General features: G+C 39.1%; 2 protein-coding genes across 2 annotated transcripts; one reads left to right on the forward strand and one right to left on the reverse strand.

The window, feature by feature from the left end:
• Window positions 1-2,994: 2,994 nt before the first annotated feature.
• Window positions 2,995-6,198, forward strand: LOC124263783 (alpha-1,3/1,6-mannosyltransferase ALG2-like). The gene is made up of 3 exons (XM_046698531.1): window positions 2,995-3,632; window positions 4,796-4,996; window positions 5,622-6,198. The coding sequence occupies exons 1-3, from the start codon at window positions 3,137-3,139 to the stop codon at window positions 6,131-6,133; spliced, it is 1,209 nt and encodes a 402-aa protein (XP_046554487.1). The 5' UTR covers window positions 2,995-3,136; the 3' UTR covers window positions 6,134-6,198.
• Window positions 6,199-7,143: 945 nt separating this feature from the next.
• On the reverse strand, window positions 7,144-20,211 carry LOC124264096 (WD repeat-containing protein 70-like). The gene is given in 17 exon segments (XM_046698854.1): window positions 7,144-7,965; window positions 8,500-8,668; window positions 9,031-9,147; window positions 9,442-9,521; window positions 10,642-10,742; window positions 11,115-11,253; window positions 11,951-12,035; window positions 12,157-12,256; window positions 14,517-14,697; window positions 15,723-15,799; window positions 16,072-16,225; window positions 16,859-16,992; window positions 17,427-17,486; window positions 18,251-18,512; window positions 18,514-18,559; window positions 19,230-19,315; window positions 20,130-20,211. Coding segments are annotated over 17 exon segments (1,899 nt in total). The 5' UTR covers window positions 20,147-20,211; the 3' UTR covers window positions 7,144-7,874.
• Window positions 20,212-21,925: the final 1,714 nt, after the last annotated feature.

Genomic DNA, 21,925 nt, shown 5'->3' on the forward strand with positions numbered 1-21,925 from the left:
ACTTTATTCTCGCAAAAATAATACATGTATACGTATTTGCTGAATACTACAGAGGATATCATTGTACGTACACATTTATTTTAATGTTTGGTTTTATTCTATTTACATCCAATAGTCGATACTATACAACAACAGGACAGTGGGAAAATGGGGTTTAATTTTTTGGCCTGAAGTAAAGCAAGTGCTTCTTTTTAATACATGTACTATATGTTTAGACATAAGTGAGAAGTGGGTGTAAATATCAAGATATAAAAAACACACAGATCCAAATCAAGATCACTCATCTCGTCATGCGCACACACATAAGTACGCATGCACACACAAAGATCTGAAGTATAATTGTTTTTCACCAATCCATGCTTGTCATAACAGTTCACTGGGTGATGTATGTGATTCAATCCCTATTGTGAAGATCGATGTTCATGTTGTCAGGTCCAGATTTGATTATTTATAATCCACCTTTATATAGCTGGAATATTGCTGAGTAAGAACAAAGAAAACAAACACACACACAATCAGGAATATAAAGAGACTTTCATTATGGATACCTATTTTTATCAAACTCTTACCAATTTGAGGGAATTTCCAAATAACTCTGTCCAATGAACAGCTACCATTCTCCCTGTCAGTTTGTTTAGGTTGAAGATATTAACTGACATGCATCCATTGTCTCATCAAAATCCTCCCAGACCAAGGGTAACTAGTCAGTGTATTGTCGGCAACTAAGTCTTTTTCCCTTTAAGTTGTATTAGACAGCAAATCGAGTCAGATAATGAGGGTTATCTCCCAACTGACAGACACCCAATTGAGTATCTTCCCATAAGACAGACCTCCCAAAAGACAGACCGCTTAAAACAACACATTTTATGGTTGGTTGCATAAGGCTTAATTAAGCTGTACCCTTGATAATAATGGTATGTGCCCAGAAAAAAAGGACAACATTAGGTATTAACTATAGTTTTATCAATTCATGTAATCAATTATGATTTTTAAATTAAGACATTTTGCATCAACATATATGTACATCAACATATATTTGCCATATCACATTTACTTGTGAATATTATCAAAAATAATAAATTATATACATGTACCTATCAAACGTGCGACCAAGCACCATATTATTTTACAACACATGTTTGTCAGTGCACAAATAAGACTTATTAGAAACTCACTTGAACATCATCATTTTTCCTTTCACCTTGTTCTTGGCATACAGGAAGCCATCTAGAAGGGTGATCGGAAAAAAGTCATGTGAAAAATAACTATTAGAAAACATCCTGTTCTTCAGTTATATACTTTGTTTATACTGAATATTATAAATACTATTTCACTTTCATCTTCAAATAATCTTAAGTACTAAAAAACATCCTAAAACTAATTCAACAACTGTTATAAAAACGTCCTATTCTCCAGTTATTTATACTTGTATGATCTTGAGTGTTTTCTTTATGAACATGATGTAACTGGCCTCGAACATGTAAATAAGCTTATTGAGGTGAGCTTATGCATAGTGTAAAGGTAGATGTCTGTGATGAACTTCATTTTTTATTAGTTATGTAAACATCCTAGTATTTAAAAAACTATTTATCTAATGAAAAGTGATTATTCACCGCTTAACTCTAAAGTTGCCAAATTTATCAAAACTGGACTTTTTCAATATTATAATATGTATCAATATGCTGTATGTTCTCTGTGTCACTATATGTGATTTTTTAGAATAAAATTTCGGTTCTATTCTGTTCTGTTCAGTAAAAGAATTAGTAATATGTTTTGAGAAGGGTACAGGAGATAGGAGTGTGTTGTTACTATACTCTGTAGTGACTGGGTCAGCTCATTAACTAAATAGGGGTGGACAGCATGGCAAAGCTTATTAGTGTACTAATTGAGTCTGTCTTATGGGAGGTCTGTCTTTTGGGAGTGAACCCCCAATTGACAGACGATCGATTGACAGACACTGAACTTGAAGGTTAATTAGACAAGAAGGTTACACCCAAATGTTTATGAAAATCAACTGTTTCTATATTGCTGCAATCAAAATTAAAATGAGTGTCTTAACGACCATCTTTTAAAGTAAATAATATAGCTTCAGTTTTATTTTCCTGTGTTTTTATTTGGACTATTCCATTATAATGTGTAGGTAACAGGTAGTAGCTAATCTGTCCATATGAACCGCAAATGTTGTTGTTTTAAGGTGTCGTCGAACTGACTGTCTGTATTATGGGAGGATACCAGAATGAGCCCTCAAGGGTTGTGTCAGATAGTGGGATGGAAGACAGAGTCTGGTTCTCATTAAAAAGCATCATGCATGATCAATGGGTGGTTAGGTTCACAACACTTTTTCATCAGTATCTTTGTCATATCTTTGACTTGCTCAAACAACACTATATATCTCGCAATGCCATCATACCCACAACCTGACACCAGAGTTACAAATCCTTATTTGGATTGAGATGTAAATTCTGGGACAGATAGCAAGTCTTTAAGATGAAGTTATGTTTTGTAACTTAGATATTTACAGTTATTCATTACACAATCGACGCTTTTCAAAACTCCTTTATCTTATCTTTATTTTTAAAGGAGTTTTGATAAGAAGAAATATCTAGACTCATCTTATATATATTTATTGCCAATACACATGAAGAAATCAATAGTTCATATTTATTTATTTATTTATTTATTTATTTATTTATTTATTTATTTATTTATTTAATATATAGATATAGATATATGATAATACTATATCCAACTTCTAACTATAATAGCATTGCAGATTATAATGATACATCACTTCACACAAACACACGTCCAATTCTTCCACATGTGTTGAATATAATGACCCCGCCATATAGCTGGAATATTGCAGAGTGCGGCGTAAAACTGAACTCAACTAATATAATGACCACATCGGTTTCTTACGCGTACTAGTCGTTTATCCATACTTGGGCTATAGTTAAACGGGTAAAAGGTAGCTCTTCGTGGTTTGAGACCAAGTTGGTGTCCACTTCCGGTTAATGTGATTACAGGGACGTGGCTGTATGAACTGACGCAATATGCTCTGTGTACGCTTTCATGGGCATCATATTAAAGTCTAAACTATCTCGTTTCGTGTATAAACTACTTGAAACCCCACAGCATGTCAAAAGTAATTTTCCTCCATCCCGACTTGGGAATAGGGGGAGCCGAAAGGGCAGTGATCGACGCTGCCCTGGCCCTGAAATCAAAAGGTATGGACGTCAAGTTTGTTACAGCACACCATGATCCAGGACATTGCTTCCAAGAAACTAAAGATGGAACCTTCGAGGTTATCACTGCTGGTGACTGGCTACCACGGAGTATATTTGGGAAGTGTTATGCCCTCTGTGCCTATCTCAGAATGATCTATGCGGCAATTTATCTGGTTCTTTTTAGTTCTCTTTCTTTTGATCTCATTTTTTGTGATCAAATTTCCGCATGTGTGCCAGTGTTAAGATTAAGCAGTGCCAAAATTCTTTTCTACTGTCATTTCCCTGACATGCTACTGACACAGAGGAGGAGTTTCTTGAAGAAGCTGTATCGAACACCAATAGATTGGCTGGAGGAGAGGACAACAGGGATGGCACACTGTGTTCTCGTCAACAGTAAATTCACAGGTAATGTATGCCATGACAAGTATCATGGTTGGCAAGAGTTCTGCCCGTAACCCACGCTTGAAATGTATTCTATTTATTAGGATTATTTCGAGGGGTTTGGGTTAGGCTTTTTATAAAAAAAACCCATCTATTCTTACTAATCTTAGGCATAGAATGATTAAAAAAACGTGGGTTACAGGCCGAAATCTTTCCTTATGGTGTTACTTCCACTATATAGGGACCGTTCATAATTTATGGCTAGAGGGGGTGATGATGATTTTTATGGAGAAGCATGTACAAAGTGAATGACCCCCCCCTAAAATATATGTACAAAATAAGCAACCCCCCTGCATGTCATGTACAAAATCAATGACACCCCCCTCCCCTTCCCATAATTTCTAAGCATAATTTTAAACATATTTTCATGTACAAAATTGCTGACCCCACAGTACATGTGTACAAAATTGCTGACCCCTAGAACAAATTCCCCAAAAAAGCGCCATAAATCATGAACAGTCTCATAGGAGAATGGATGGGTCTGTCATCAGATAAGCATCCCAAAGTACCGCAAGTCATGCAGATCGATGTGCATCCTTTAGTATGTGCCTTATTATATGTCATGAATGTGTAAGCAAATCGTAGTGGAAGACAGTGGGAGATTTATGTTTGGCAGCATGATCACTCACTTATGTAGTAGCAGCAGAGCACAGATATTTTAAGAGAATTTTATCTTCATTCAATAACAGTAATTAAGAATATAATTTTTTCAGTTATTATATTTTCTGAGCAAATTTGAACAAAATAATTGTACTAAAGAAACTGAGTTTTCAGCTGAGACCCGGAAAGATCTTTCAAATAATGTTGCAAATTATGATACTGATTGATGTCTATTTTGATTGTCAGTCTTAATTATTTAGATTCTCTTTACAGGGATGAGAATTTTCTGTGGATCCGCGGAATTCCGGGAATTTCATAAGGCCAAGGGTCATTTTTCTGAATCGTCTAAATCCATTGCCCCCAGACCCCGGCTAGTTATCAGAGTTTTTCTCAAAACTTCATTCTCATCCCTGTCTTCAACATGAATGTGTCTATCAAACCATTGCTCATAGCAAGATATTGATGATCATTACTAAGAAACTGAATGAATACAGATATACATGAATTTCATACTCTCTTTTTGATAGCTGGAGTGTTCAGGGACACATTCAGCTCACTAAGTCACATAAAGCCGGAGGTGTTGTACCCAATCCCAGACTTCACCGCATTCAACAAACCAGTGGAGCCACCTACCAAGGAGCTGATGCCCCAAAACAAAAAGCTGATATTTCTATCAATCAACAGATATGAGAGGAAGAAGAATCTTGGATTAGCAATAGAAGCATTTGGTTAGTATGACATGTAAAGCAACATAATGAAACAGAACTTTTGTTTAAATTTTTACCAAGTCATCTGAAGCAACTGGGAAGGTATTTCAACCACTAGCTGATCGCTATGAAATCGTAATTCATTTTATATGTCTATTTATGCATTTCAATTTATGCTCATCATTCGTCAAATTCAAAAGGAAATATTAATGTTTACAGTCTTGCAAACACCCAAAGATAGTTATCCATATTGTTTCCTCACTTCCAAGTAAAAATCACCTTCTTGAAAATTAATATATGATTGAACTCTACCATTAGCATTAGAAAAAGCCTAAAATAACCAGTACAGCTTATAATAATTCCTAATTACAACTATTAAATGTTATAACTTTGCGGCTTCTATGTCACCACAAACACCAACAAATATAAAGAAATTGCCTGCCATGGGCACATAGTTTGGAATCCTTGTATCTTACCTGCAAAGTTAAACTCTTCACATCATGCTCATGTATACAGTAGGTGATACAGTAATTGGACATTATCACATAATTTGATGCTTGTATAACTTATTGCATTCACATTGTTATCATTTAATTTTTTGTAACGATTGGTAAACATTTATTATCAAGTCATTTGTTTGGTGTAGGTCAGTTGACTGAGCGACACCCAGATGTGAAAGACATTCACTTGATAATGGCAGGAGGGTATGATGAAAGGGTAACAGAAAACGTAGAACACTACCTGGAGCTTCGGAAGCTGGCTGAGAAACTGAAACTGGCCGACAACATCACATTCCTGCGTTCTTTCAGTGACTCCCAGAAGAGAACACTTCTGACCAACTGTTCATGTCTCCTGTACACGCCTGACAAGGAACACTTTGGTATTGTGCCCATTGAAGCAATGTACATGAAGTGTCCAGTGATTGCAGTGAAGAGTGGAGGGCCCCTAGAGACAGTAGAGGATGAGAAAACTGGCTTCCTCTGTCAGCCTGTTCCAGATAGTTTTAGTGAAGCAATGGACAAATTTTTGAAGGACTCTGGTCTCAGTAAAAGAATGGGCAATGCTGGGAAAGAAAGAGTGCTTGCAAGATTCTCCTTTGAACAATTTACTGAGAAATTGCATGGTATTGTAACAGGTCTTCTCTCTGGAAAGCCTTGAGTCAACGAAAGACTGCAGTCCTTCTTGTATGTGATATGACAGAACTGAATAAACAGTGGACATCATAAATGTTTCCTTTCTACTTGATACAGTAAGGAAGTAACGGATGCACTGTTTCTAAAATCTCAGTTCTCACAACCACGAAAAGAGATTAAGGTCTCATTTCAATGAGATCAATTATGTTAATGTCGCGTTTTACAGTTATCACAGTTACAGGATATATGTATTAGATATGTTGAAGGAATTCTGTTAAGTTAAGATATTATGATATTGTATGTGTGTCTTTTTCTCTTGGATTTAGCTCACTAAAGCTCTGTAATACACAGTGTCCGCACCATAAAAAGGCTTTCCTCCTATATAAGCAGATGAGCTATGATAAATCCTCAGGTCAGATAATCCAGTGATTGATGTTGTAAGCAATGACCAAAGCTGTGAAAAACTATCAGCCACGTCAAAGAGCCTTACAAGCAGATCCATTTGGTAGCCTTTTATGTCCAGATGGTTTATGAATCATTTCCCGTACTTCCAGCTACTGGTAAACTTTCAGTGACAGAAGTTAAGGTAGCCTATGTAAAATGAAAACATCAGCCCTCTAAATATGCTATACCATGAATGTTTATTACATATTCAATATTTACAAAAGATCTTATGATTTTTATATACAATGGATGAACATCATATGAGACTTTACAATACTAATCAACAGTTCTAAAACAATGTTTCTACTATATCGATCCTAATAACTCCATCGGTGTAGCTGCAACCGTAAAATTACATTGTAATATAGCCTCCACAGGGGTGGAAATAACCCATTGCTTGACGTCCGAGTCCAGTGTTTTTTTCTGTCGGGCAAGCAAAGTCGTATATCACACTGTACCGGCGTCCAGTTGACTTTCCAATGCTAATTATGTTGTTTATATAAATATTCAACAAGAAAACGGCCGGTATGGTGGAAAAAATTTCAGGGCAAGTGATGTCACATGTGCCACTGTACCGGAGTACACTATCAATTTTAAAATTATTTCCACCCCTGCTCCATGATCATGGAACCATGAACAATGTTCATTTTAGATATAATCTATGGTAATGGCACCATATATATACACACTTTAAAGTTATATAGGTAAAGACTGATCGTTGCCATATATCAACAATGTGAACATGGTTGATTATTACTCGCAGTACAAATCACACTGACAATGGTTAAGCACATCTTCAGAGTAATTTTAAAGCGAATATGGTTTTACACCACTTAAGCAATATTCCAGCAATATCGTGGAGGGGGACACCAGAAATAGGATTCAGACCTTGTAGCCATGTAAGGAATCGAACCCGGGTCTTCAGCTTGACACTGACACCTTGACCACAACTCTACCCACCTCCCCCAGTAGTTTTACACCTGTCCAACTAATTACATTGCCTGACTTGTTGGTCTTTATGATGGAAGGAACATGATACAGTGATGTGGACATAACCTTTCTAGTTCTAGTGTCAAATTGATTTTCTTGGCAGTAACCATGGTAATGAAGATTCAGTTGTTATTGGCATGTTGAAAAGCACCGATATCCATCTACATGATTCACGTCACTTTTATGTAATAAAGTGTCTTTTCGTCTCTGTAACTGCTCCTTTCCATCCACAGTACAGATGCAGTACAACAATGTCTCATCCATAATGCCAATGGATGTTAACATTAGTTGTGAGATGCACAGGGCGTCCAGCAGGAGGTTCGGGCTGCATTCTAGCTTATCTTCTGCTTCTTCCACAACGGGGTATCATCATCATCTTTTTTCTCCGTCTCAGGTTCCTGGAACACCTTGTTAGGCTGTGTCCTGCAAGCAACAAACTCTACACTGCACACATCTCATATACATCTTACTGACAACTTATTGCACTAAATGATTTGTACACAGCTGAAGGTCCATGATTATACTACATATAGTCCGTTTGGGTTCAAATGAGAACGATGAATGATTAAATATCTCGAAATAGGGATAAGTGCACAAAACATAAATAAGACACATGGTCCTGAAACCTCTGTACCCAACAGGATCTGAAATTTGACATTTTATGATCAAGCGTGGAAAAAGTTGTTTAAGAAACTATCATATAATATTGTGCTGTTTTCACGCTTCACACCGGGGTTGACAACGGCTGATGGATTTGTTGTTCTCATTTGAACCCGAACAGACTATATTCTCTTCCATAATTTTACATATTTTTTTTGCAATGTTTTTAGTAATTAAAATCACTCCATGGAATGAAGCCCAGAATATTTTAACTAAAACATAGACACAGCAACAGAATGTCCATCACTGCTATCCATCTACTAAGGATAGGCTCCAGAATAATGAGCTGGGTCTTACTTCTTATACGCTGGATCCACCCAGTATGGATTCTCCTCTGCCTCCTTTGCATGTCTCAAGATGGCGCCACGAGGATCATTCTCATACTTGTCCGGCTTGCGCGTGATGAGTGTTTGAACCACATACTGAGACAGAGTAGCTCCTTTCGCTCCAACTCTACCACCAGTTCCTATAACATAGCATGGATGGGGGTCACTTGAAAATATACTAAAGCAAGTCCACTCACTTCATCCTAACGTATTACATTTGCCCAGTCCAGTGCCCCAACTGACCTTGAGTCACTAAAAGCCACCTTAACTTAATGTCACCTGGTTCAATAACCACCTCCATTTACTTCCTTCATTTATAGCATCTCCAAATGTGCCCTTCAATACTGGGGCGGTGGGGTAGCCTAGTAGCTACCGGGTTCCATTCTCCACATGGGTACAATGCGTGAAGCCCGTTTAGCAATTTTACCTCACTCATACTTGATAACTAACCTGATCCATGAATACACATAAATTTCATAAATAATGACACTCGTTAACTCACCTGGTCCACTGACCGGTAGATCTGGCCTTCTGCTCTTCATGGGGTCTTTCCTGACCTTCTCCTCCTGTTTACGTGTACTGGTGGGTTTCCCTTGACGGAACATGGGCAGTGCATATGCTGGAATGTGGAAAACAGAATAATATATATTCCACTAGTAACATAGCAAATTCAAGCTCTTGAAACTATCAAAATCGTTTTGTAGGTCTACATTTTCAAACTGTGTCATAAATTGTTTATCTTTCCCAACCATGTTAAGACAAATAAAAACATACGTTAGGTCATTTTGAACATTTCCCCTTAAAATATCGTCCGCTTGACTTGCATATTTTCACAGTCTTCCTGATAGTAATTTCCTTCCATGATAGCTGGCTACAATACCAACTGCTAATCTCTTTCTTCAACAAGACTTACGTGTGATGATTGTCTGTGATGCCATCACCTGCACCTGTTTGGCCTTCCGCTTCTGCTTGATGACACACAACATGGCACCCCTGTAGTACAACAACCACACAACCAACTGAGTAACATTACATCCAAAAATGAAATGGAAAAACTACTTGTCAGATGAATGGGTACCCGGTAGGATGAGATGGTAATGTGACTGATAACCTTCTAGCACCTCTCAGACAGCATGGGTTGTGTACTCCTCCACACACTGATCCAAACTGACTGGGGTAGATACATAGCATGCTTTAGGGTATGGACTTTGCATGTTATAAATGAACACTGTATTACTATTATAAACTATACCTTTTCCATGCTTAAAGACTGAACAAAAACTGGAATCCGTAATATGAAAGTGACATACCAAGTTATTAGTGTCATGTGTACAGGATGTAACAAGCTGAATGGGCCTGTACACCTTTAGACCAAAGTAATATATCATTACATGGCTTCCAGTCAGGTGTTACCCGTGAAGGTCCGGGTTAGATTGAACCTTCAGTAACCCATGCTTGTCGTAAGAGGCGACTAACGGGATCAGGTGGTCAGGCTCGCTGACTTGGTTGACACATGTCATCGGTTCCCAATTGCGCAGATCGATGCTCCTGCTGTTGATCACTGGATTGTCTGGTCCAGACACGATTATTTACAGACTGCCGCCATATAGCTGCAATATTGCTAACTGAGGCATAAAACTAAACTCACTCACTCCAGTCAGCTGTGTTAAAAGGCCAGACATTTGATTAGCCCTTGGGATACTGTTACACTAGAGTCTTAGAGTGAGTGAATGAGTGAGTGTTTGAGTGAGTGAGTTTAGTTTTACGCTACACTCAGCACCATTTCAGCAATATGGCAGCGGTATGTAAATAATCGAGTCTGGACCAGACAGTCCAGTGATCAACAGCATGAGCACCGATCTACGCAAATGGGATACAATGACATGTGTCAACCAAATCAGCGAGCCTGACAACCCAATCCCGTTAGTCACCTCTTACGACAAGCATGAGTTACACTGAAGATCAGTTCTAATGCCGATCTACACGGGTGTTACCACAGACAGCTGTTGCTGCTGACACATATTCAACAGGAGCAAATCAATCAAAGCTCAGTGTAGCTTTGTAACAAGCAAATGTCTGATAGTTACAAGGAACATTCAGGACTGGAACTGACCTGTGACTCTTCTTGGGATCGTAGTATACCCGGACCATGCCATCCCCGGATCCAACCACCATCTGGTTCAGCTTGGGGTGCCACAGCGCTCGTACCACACTCTGCGACATAATGTAGGGATTCATCTAGGATTCCAGAGAACTGGCACATATGAGTGAGTGAGTATGGTTTTACGCCGCTTTTAGCAATATTCCAGCAATATCACGGCGGGGGACACCAGATATGGGCTTCACACATTGTATCCATGTGGGGAATCGAACCCGGGTCTTCAGCGTGACGAGCAAACGCTTTAACCACTAGGCTACCCCACCGCCCCCTGGCACATATGATTAAATTGTTCAAGTTCATATTTTCCAAACTTCAGGGGTTTAACAGTACAGATCATTTAGAAATGAACAATTTAACAAGAGAGAAATGTACCTTGAAACAGAAGATAGAACTATATATTCCTCTAGGAAATAATGAGTACTTACTGAATCTCCTATCTCCATCTCAGTCACACGGCTCAGTGTGTTCCGATCGAAGAAGATGAGTTTACCAGCACCTTCACCTTTCCTTACTGATATCCCAGTCACGACCATCTGATCATCGGGACTGAACAGACAGTCTGTCCTGTAGAAGACCATAGTGTCATTGAATGACTGACTGACTGAGTTTGCTTTTACGCCGCTTTTAGCAATATTCCAGGAACATCACGGCAGGGGACACCAGAAATGGGCTTCACACATTGTGCCCATGTGGGGATTCGAACCCGGGTCTTCGGTGTGACGAGCCAACGCTTTAACCATTAGGCTACCCCATCGCCCCCGTCATTGAATGAACTGTTTACAGTTACAGTTAGTAAATCTTACAGAAGGAACAGAACTTCTCCTTTCACAACTGTTTTATGAGTGACTGATTATGTTTCTATGCCACTTCACCAATATTCCAGCCATATCATGGTGGATTCCACACACGAGTGGTCACGCCACACTTACCCATGTTCTCTTTAAAGTCACTATGTCACACATTTTCGACAATGTTTTGGCCTATATTATATATATTGGGGCATATGCACCCACTTTAGCTTCCTATTGATGCATTAAAAGACTTATTATTCCTTACGACTTGCCTGAAACCAATAATTGAAACTTGGAGGTGAACAACTTCCAAACAGAGAACACTTGCCATATATGTAAAGTACACAATTGTTCCGTACATCGAACACTGTTGCACGCGACATTGTGACTTTAAAAGAATCAATGTGCATGTCATTCACTATGCTGAGGTTTGTTCATTATATAAGGACTGCTGAGAATTCAGTACTTACATTGGGAAGACATTTTCAAGATCCTTGACAACTGCAAGTGGCTCCTTGAATTTCCTGATGTCCCACAGCTTCAGTGTGTCGTCACCTGGCATCAAAAGTGAGTTGGATATTTTAGGACTTATGCTTGCTCAATTTGGGAGGACAGCTGATGAAGTTCATTTGGACCGATTTCTCCCTCATATGTTCAACTCTACAGACAGACTTACCTCCCCTTGAAGCCAACACTGTCCCATCGTAGGAAAAACACAGACATGAAGTGTCTGATCCATTCATGTGGGCTGATCTGTTGTAGAGAGCGACATTCACCTGTGTAATGCAATGGACAGTTAGGAAACCCTCATATGTATATTATTATTAATATTATAGGATATTTATATAGCGCACATATCCATACAACCAGTACATGCTCAAGGCGATGGAGTGTTCCCTTGATCAACGGATGTGTTTTTTCTGGCATTCTTTTAATTAACTCAACTCCCTGGGGAGTATTCAACTCATGCAGCCTGTTAGTCGCAGCGAGTTATCACACAGCCTCATCCTCACAAGGTACCCATTTGCAGCTGGGTGAACTGGGACACATAGTGACAGTATTTTGTCCAGTGATACTGCACGGGTCTAGGCTAACTGCCCCCCGGACAAGAGCCCCTGGCTATCTGCCCCTCGTCCCTTGTGCCCATTGTGCCCCCATCATAACAAAACACACAAACTAAAAGTAATAGTTTTAAATTTATAATTTATAGCACTATGTAATAACACAACATATCAATCTTCAGATTCATTCAGAGCTCATTTTTCAGAAAGTTCATAAATATCAATTCACTTAAAAGGACAGATTGTGGGAGATGGCTCTTAAAAATTCCAAAATGTCCATAGAGTTATATTTCTCTACAACTTTTCTTTTGAGGGGCTCAGGTGCATGTGTGTGATCATCATGCAGAACTACTTCCCCAACTACTTCCGACTCGCCTTTCTTCACACATTTAAGAGTTAACCTGTAGCTCTTACACAGACTGAGTTTGGTTTCGCCGCTCAATATTCCACACATTCATAAGAGTTAACTCCACCTTGTAACTCTTTCTGGTGAACATACAAGAATCCCTCTAAAGCTAACTTATTCTTCCCTCTCTGACTTGAAATCCACTCCATGATTGTGAAATGACTGACAGAACACCTTTTCCCCAATGCTTATATACTAGCATTATAAGGGGCGATGGGAGTAACTGTTTGTTGATATAATGTAATTAAGTTGTTATCTTACTTAAGTTGTTATTTTAATCACAACTCAAGACATTGTTTTAATAACTGAGTTTACTAAATCCTATCAAGATGAGGGAAGTGTGTGTGTGTGTCCCCACACTTTTAGTTTTGATTGGGGGCACAATCCTACGGGGTAGTCAGATACCCAGAGGGCAGTTGTTGGGGGGCTGTTGTCCGGGGGGCAGTTAGCCTGATACCATACTGCACTATATGTGTTACTATACCCGCAACTAGGTGTCTGCTATCTGGTCACCTACCATCGGATCAGTGGGTTCTTTTAAGTGAACAGGGTTGTGTACTGCACACTAGGGGTTGTACAACACTGAAAGAGCCTGCAAGTAATGTTAGCTCCAAGGTTTTTACACCCAGTCCCAAGAGGGGTTCGATCCCAGCACCCTTCGCTTACTAGCGCAGCGCCTTAGACAGCTCACCCACCGTGCCATGTTTGTGTGGGGTGTGAGAGAATGTGAGCATGCATTCACCAATTGCCGATGTTTCAGCAGTTATTCTTCACTTCCCAGGTACGAATCACCCACTGCAAACCATCATGGGTTTGAGGGCAGTTAGAGAAATGGCACAATAGTATAAAACATCATTAAAATCAGGTCTTTTACTCCATGAACATTGTCACGCCGAAGACCCGGGTTCAATTCCCCCCATGGGTACAATGTGTGAAGTCCATTTCTGGTGTCCCCGGTGATATTGCTGGAATATTGCTAAGGGCGGCGTAAAACTAAATTCACTCACTCCATGAACAAATACAAAACCTCTTTGCCAACTTGTATCAAGAATTTAGAAGCCACATAGCTCATCGGCAAGAGAGAAAGTTAATCTCACATAACATAGTATGGATGTAAAACATTTGATTCAAATGAGGTCAAAGGGGTTGGAACTTGCTGGTTGCAGTTACCCTATCCTCTCATCTCTTTTATCATATGCAGCCAAAATGCAGAGATGAGCTGTAAATCCTGCAGCCTACGTTGGCAAACTTTTCTCATGGGTCTCAGTGGAGACTCCAAGGAAAACTGATCTTGAATGAATGGGCATATGAATAGGGATACAGCAACCTCAGCTATCAACCTGTGGAATTACAGTTAGTGAGTGAGTTTAGTTTGACGCCGCTTTTAGCAATATTCCAGGAATATCACGGCAGGGGACACCAGAAATGGGCTTCACACATTGTGCCCATGTGGGGAATCGACCCTGGGTCTTTGGCGTGACGATACAAAACTGTGGGAATATCCAACCTGCAATAAAAGCCTTTGAGTGTGCTACCAGTGACTCTACAATCAATACTGTATGTACATACAAAAGTGTGTTTCCTATGGTCCCACAGTTGAATAGAGCCATCTTGACAAGCTGCTGCGATGTAGATGCCGTCGTTACTGTAGGTGCAGGTAGTTGGGATAGTCCGACGACCGCTGTTACTCTTCGGTTTGATTATTCCCTTGTGTCTCTTAGACTGATTAACATCCCACAGCCGTAGTGTGCTGTACAAATAAACATTATTAGAGTAAGGAAGCAAGTTTGCAATAAGTGAAGATTTGAAAGTTGTTTAGAAATTGAAATGGAAGCCCTAAGCAACATTGGTGGTAAATGTAAACCACTTTTGTGTAAGGGGTGAGGTGAAATGGGGTTTAACGTCGTACTTAAGAATATTTCGGTCATATGACGACATGCATACATGTCCATGTATGACTGCTTGTACTAGCCCAGACTTAAGCTGGTTTAATGGTGCTAGCTCACTGAGATACCATGTGACAGTTAAGCATGAATACCCCACTCAGACACATTATACTGACTCCGAGCTGACCAGTCCTTGTTGTACCCATTAATACCTAGCGCCAGGCAGGGACAAACAAGTACCATATTTTAACGTCTTTCGGTATGACGCAGTTGGGGATTGAACCCGTGACCTTCAGCTCTCCAGGCGGACTCTCTAACCACTTCACTACGGAGGCGGTCTGGTGTAAGGGTAAGGTTTGAGCTGAGTCTGTTAAGAATAAGGGACACAGTTGCTTAAGTTCATTGTGCAGAGTTGCATCCCTTGGCAATGCCAGATGTAATGTCTGTGACTTACATCACTTTCTGGTTTTCTATCCCTAATTAAGATATGATCCTGTGATATAACTTGAATGTTGTTCGAAGCAGCTTTCAACCTAACTTACAATAATAACGATGTTAAGCATAATCGTACCAAATCTACTAATGGCAGAATCTGGAAGGGAGACAACTCTGGTACGTGGAAAGCTGGCCCTAATCTATGGACCTGATAAGAATGCCCAGTGTATAGCAAGGATTCGTTAGAAATATTAATCAATGCATCACTCAGAACAAAAAGTTCAAGAAATGCATGACTTATTTTAGGAACTTTAGGCTCAAGTACAGACCTATCAAGCACACAAAATGTGTATACTGTATTTTATCTACGCTTGATATAAAGACAATAGCATTCAGATAGAACCGACAAGTTTCTGCTATATCATTAAGTACACAAGTATTTCACATGTCTTACCCGTCATTTGAACATGTGAGAAACTCCTCCTTGATCTTGGGATTCCAGCTTCCACTATTCAGCATGGCTGTATGGCCCTGCAGTAACCATGGTAACAGGAAGATTTATCGAAAACACACACCAGTGAAAGTACATCTTAATATATATCAAATTTTAAAGGATTATAATAGGAGGTTTACAAACACATACACTGAACATTAATGATGCCAAATTCTGGTAATAGAAATCATGTTGAATGGGTGAGCTGATAGAATCAATTTCTGTATTTGTTCACTGCAATGGAAGCGCACAGCAAGTTGCAGTGAGTTAACTAACTGGACCCCATGCCTTCCTGTTTGCCACCCCGTACCTTGGTGCTGGCCATGTCTACAATGTACTGGTCTCCCTTCACACACTCCAGCACCTCGAAGCCGTCACGGTCGATGACCTTTGCCTGGGCATTGCCAGCCACTACCAGAATCTTATCTCCTGTTGTGCTGTATGAGAGGGACTTGATCTGATGGCTGAAATATGTCATAGTTCTATGTGTACAGACGACAAACAGCCAGTACAATAAGAGTAACTGCACATGCTGACATTTTCATTTTGGCGGCCATATTGTATTTTACTGGTATGCATTCAATGCAGGGATAAAAAGTTTTTTCGTAAGTGTGCCTTAGGGCACCAGACAATATTTTAAGCGTGCCTTTCAGAAATCAAGTGTGCCCACATGTTTTTAGAATAAATGACAGTGATGATGATCATTTTGAATTTATTGTTAAAGAAAGAAATGGGTTTAGGAGCATTTAGATATGTATGGCATCATTCAATTTGGAAAAAAAAGTATTTTGGGGGGGATTAAATTATTAAAGGTGAATTATGTTCCCCCAAAATTAGGCATGCCATAACGGCACCGAGAACATTTCTTAACAGTGCCATTTCAGTATTTAACGTGCCATGGCATGCCAATATATGGAGTATTTCGAACCCTGCAATGGCACTGTTACTTGAATCATAATCTAACAAATTTCATAACAATCATCACTATGGCAATAACATAGCCCTGATTTGTCAGTGGTTAGTAAATGCCTAAGATACAAGCACTTGTTATCAACAGAAAAACACCAACATTAGTAATAAGAGTTGGACATCATTACCATTCACATGGACGTAAATTTCGGAAACTCTGTAATGAGGCATCCATTCCAGCAAAATCCCAGAATCGGACATCAAAATCAAACCCCCCAGTCACTAGACGGGCCCCTGATGGGTCTAACGCCAGTGCAGATACCTGTAACACAACACCGATATGAACATTTTTAACATTTTGTTTATGCAACCTGCCCCAAAGCAAGTATTAACTCCAACTTCAGGTTTTGCCATTTCTGACAAATTTAACATTTCATTAAAGTGCAACCCTAAATATGCATATCTGCCTCATATCTAAATATGCATATCTGCCTCATATCTATCCTTTATAATGGCTTTTACAAAAGAATAACTGGTATTATCCTTGACAGCCTGGCAATCTTTATATTGCCCAAAACAGAGTAAGTATTTCTGAGTTTTGTTCACTGGAAGGTTTGGTAATTTTTAACCGAAAAGTAGGAATTTATTATTGTGTATGGCCAGTACAACTTCCAACACAGACAGTTTTGCTCCATTGTGAAAAAGAAAAAAAACAAAGAATGATTTTCATCTACTACTCAGTTGCTAATAACTTACAGTTTTGCCCCCATGATCTAGAACAAGATCATGACTTATAGGAATCTTCTTGTCAAGTGACTGCAAACAAAATACACCATCATATTATTCATGACATAAAACAACCTCACTCCCAATGCTCAATGTTAACATGATAATACCTCAACAACTGTTTCCATTGACGAACTATGTGATAAATGTTTAATGTCATTTCACAGGTGACATCATCTGAAGATAATGAACAGGATTAAAAGAGGGAGTTTTCATAACTGAACTAATACAATAAAGTCTAGATAATGGTGTTAGAACCTGCACTGAAACATGGCTCCATCTGTAATAAAGAGATGTTCGTCCATATAATGTTATCCTTCCCTATGCATGATTACACTGATTGACTGAGTGAGTATGGTTTTACACTGCTTTTAACAATATTCCAGCAATATGATGGGCTTCACACATTGTACCTATGATTAAATAGACACAATGGCATACAATATCTCTCTATTATCTGTACCTGTTCCGTTGTTTCTCTTTTAGGTAGAGGGGGTGATATCTAAAATGTTTGCATTTCGAGGTAAAAAATGAAAAATAACATTGGTGAAGATGGCAGGGTGAGTCTTTGGGCAGAGGTGGTAACACCAATATTCCTGTCACACACTATGGCACATCAGTGATGAGTGATAACAATCTTTACTTGAAATTCCAAGCAAATTATGGCTCTGTACATTTGTTTAGTCTCTGGGCTGCTTTTTCATATGTTTTATAGATATAGGAACTATTTTTCTGTACATATTCATTTCAGAGACTAGAACTCCCACAAGAATAATTATGTCTTTACAACTCACCTCTTCTTCCTCATCTTCCTCCTCCTCCTCATCTTCATCTTCTGAGTCCCCACTCTTTGACACGGCCATTGAAGCTTCAACAATCTTTGAATCATCACTGGGAACTTGAGCAAATCCTGGTGGAAGAGGTGGCCCAATCATGTCATCATCTGAGTTACCTCCCTTTGACTTCTGTTTGGGTTTGTCTGTCCTCCGCTCATCATCCGATGAGGAGGAACTATCTGAGTCAGAATCACTGGAGTCACTTGAATCATCCTTGGCTGTTTTTTAGTTTCTCTGTAGCATCTTGAACAGTTTCTCCGGTTGTATCTGGAAGGAAATCCATATTAATCGCACTGTTGTCATCAAACAGTTGGCTTGTCTGTCTCACAGTCCCTGAAATGCAACTTAATTTGAAGCAAGTCAAGATTTCCTCAGGCTCTGAATCTCCCATCTCAATGGTGTTTCTTTTCAATTTAAAAGGAATTAGTTGTTTCAATCCAATAAATATATGTTCAGAGGCTAAGTGTTAGTCTACTTTGAGAGTTACTTTGTTTATTGTTTAATGCTGTACTCAGCAATATCGACACTATATGATTGCAGTCTGTAAGTAACTGAGTCAGGACCATCCAGCAAATGATATCATGAGCATTGATCTTTACAATAGGGATATGATGACATCTGTCTAACGAGTCAGGAAGTCTGACCACCAGATTCCTTCAGTCACTTCTTGCGACAAGCATGGGCTGCGGAAGACCAATTCTGACATGGATCCTTACACGAAGTAATGATAAAACTGAATATCAAGATCATCAAAATAGTCCATGGATGTTTTTTGTGAAGCTGTGCATTTTTGTTAAAGCTGAGATTCACTAATGACTTATCATTAGTTAAATGGGTGATATTCAAACAAGTTTGAAGAATAATATTTAACGAGTGATTTTGAATATTTTAGAGATATGAGGAAAGTTTTTCAAATATTGTAAGTAACTGGACATACCCTCTTTGTCTTGTGTTCTCTCTCTTGCCGTCTGACGTGCTTCTTCAAACATGGCCATGAAGTCAAACGTCCGTGCCTTCTTTTGTTCACCTGTAGACACCAGCATAGGATCAGTAAGCATGGTAAAAGAACCTTGTTTTATATTGTTGGGGCTTCACCTTCTCACTTGGCATTAAGACTGATGATTAGCTTTCAGTACCAATAGTTGCATTTTCATGTTTAATCTTGACTAGCTACTAGTACGAATAGTAAAATCTTTCAGGTTAGTGTAGGTGAGGTGAGCATAGTGAAGTGAAATGGTGTTATATGACGCATTCAAGATTATTGCACTTATACAGTGCACATGTCTGTGTGCAGCTGCTTGTACCAGTCAGGACAACCGCTGGTTTATAGTGCCAGCACACTGAGAAATCAAACCACAGATTGAAATAGATACCTCACTCAGAAACAGTGTCATGACACCAAGCTACCTACAGTCCATTTGATTTCATTTGAGACCGATGAATTGCTCACTAACACAAATTCTAATAATTGCATCAAAACCAAATTTTGCACAATCACATGAAATAGACAAACCAACTCTACTGATCTGTCTCAAAATTTTGGACACCCGAAATATAAAGTTGTATAACAAACAATCATTTTGTTGTCACTATTTTTGCACGATTCACGATTTTTTCCATGGGGCACCACTTGCAGGTAGAACTACTGATCATTTGTAGTCATGTTTTATTCCATGATGCCAAGCACAAGACAGAGAAACAACAAGTACTATCTTTAAAAAGGCTGATGGTAAGACAGGTATCAGACCACTGACCTGCTGTTCTCAAGACAGTCAATTGCTCTCCATGGAGGCAGTTCTGAACATAAATACATGTGTACAAACACGTCTTGTCAAAAGTACCTGAAGGCTCCATGGTTCTCGTGTACTCGTTTTCTGCCTCAGAGTCTCTTCAAAGTTATATGCTCAACACTGAAATAAAATGTAAATATGTCTTTTGGGAAACATAAAACATTAACTTGCAATATTCTGATCAACAAAATCTTTCCAAAACGAAGGAGTATAATTTTCATTAAAACAACAAACAACTCACTGTATTTCTATATATTTTCTTATCCCTGTTCTACGTAGCAATTTCGAATAGATTCTGTCCTTTTAGGTGTGGCGACTGGCGACACAGTAACACTGCATTGTTTTTGATTTATAACATGTCTTCACTTAGAAAATGATCTGAAATATATTTAGCGTAAATCTATATGTGCAAACGCCCATGGCATTCATGAAAATATATATTAACAATGTCTCTAACGTTTCATATGAAAAACGTGCACTTGTTTACAACCGGAACTGGAAATTGGAATATGGGAAGGGAGGCAATTTTCAACGTGATGTTTTTAACATACCACTAAATATTTGCACAAAATCATCACTATGGGACCGATTAAATATCATAGGAATAATATGCATTGTATAACTGGCTGAAAATGTTTTTATACGTGAAGTGCATATTTCCACAAAGGTCCTGCTTGCGTATACGTGCATCACATCCTGTAGGTATAACGCTTACTTCGTCTCTGACAGTCACCCTCTGAGAGCGACAAAGAGCTCCATTTAAACTCAAAAGGAGCCCCAGTGAGCTGGGTAATTCAGAACCCGAGACTAAACTTACTTCATTTAGAGCGTTTTCATTACAGAATGTGCTGGACTGAAGGGGAAATAATATGATGCAGGTACTGTGAGACAAAGTGCACTTCCTTGGACTTCAGTCTGACATGGCGTGGTATAGCTGGAACATTGTTCAAAGCGGTGTTAGGGCAGTAGGGTAGTGTGTGGTCAAAGCGTTCGCTTGTCACGCCTTAGACCCGGGTTCGATTCTCCACATGGGCACAGTGTGATGCTCATTTCCGGTGTCCCTAGCAGTGAGATTGTTGAAATAATGCTAAAATTGGCGTAAAACTAAATCAAAGTGGTAGGTATTGGGTTACGGTCTTATGATATAAGAGGCAACTGTTTGGATGAACTTCCTGCTGGAAAGCCTCGTCAAGTTTTGCTGCAGATGCTACAACCGTTATGAAGCACTTATAATAAGTAGAGCAATTAGAAAATATGAAAAAAATATATGCTTAGGTTATAAAAACATACAAATCTGTTATTATTATCATGAAGCGTGTAAATGTGCAAAACGTGCGAGATGATAGGCAGGGAGGCAGTGGTTGTTTTTATACGGATTGTTGAGTACACATTTAAGTGATTTAGTTGCGACTACTATAACGCTGAGAGATAGTAAACATGTCAGCTTGTTTATCTGAGGGTGGTTTTGAACAGTGTCAGTTTAATCATGGTGTATGTGAGGTTGACGTGTGAGTGACGCCATTGTGATACTCGAGCACAGATAGATATAATGGTGCTGAAAAAAACCCAAAACACACATTTATGATCGTGGCGTTTTCGGGATTTGAACCCACGACCGGTTTCTAAGGGACTCAACTCTGCACAGTGAGTCGTGGATAAGATAAGTGTCCCCCCCCGTGCATGGCTTTAGCAGTTGCATTTAGAGCAGTCCCTGAGTGACATTTTCTTTGGCACCTATTTAGGATTTTAGATAAGTACATTGTCGGGTTTGGGCATAAAAATACTATATATGGTAGACTTGTGGTCGCAGGGTTAGAGGTGTTCGGGGTCCCGTACCTAAAAC

Source organism: Haliotis rubra, unplaced genomic scaffold (genome assembly GCF_003918875.1).
Source record: "Haliotis rubra isolate DU_JTF1 unplaced genomic scaffold, ASM391887v1 Scf10, whole genome shotgun sequence".
NCBI classification, from domain to species: domain Eukaryota; kingdom Metazoa; phylum Mollusca; class Gastropoda; order Lepetellida; family Haliotidae; genus Haliotis; species Haliotis rubra.

Coding starts and splice junctions, on each gene's coding strand:
- LOC124263783 (XM_046698531.1), top strand. CDS start 3,137: ATGTCAAAAGTAATTTTCCTCCATCCCGACTTGGGAATAGGGGGAGCC. Junction 3,633..4,795: donor CGTCAACAGTAAATTCACAG/GTAATGTATGCC, acceptor TCTTTTTGATAG/CTGGAGTGTTCAGGGACACA. Junction 4,997..5,621: donor ATTAGCAATAGAAGCATTTG/GTTAGTATGACA, acceptor TGTTTGGTGTAG/GTCAGTTGACTGAGCGACAC.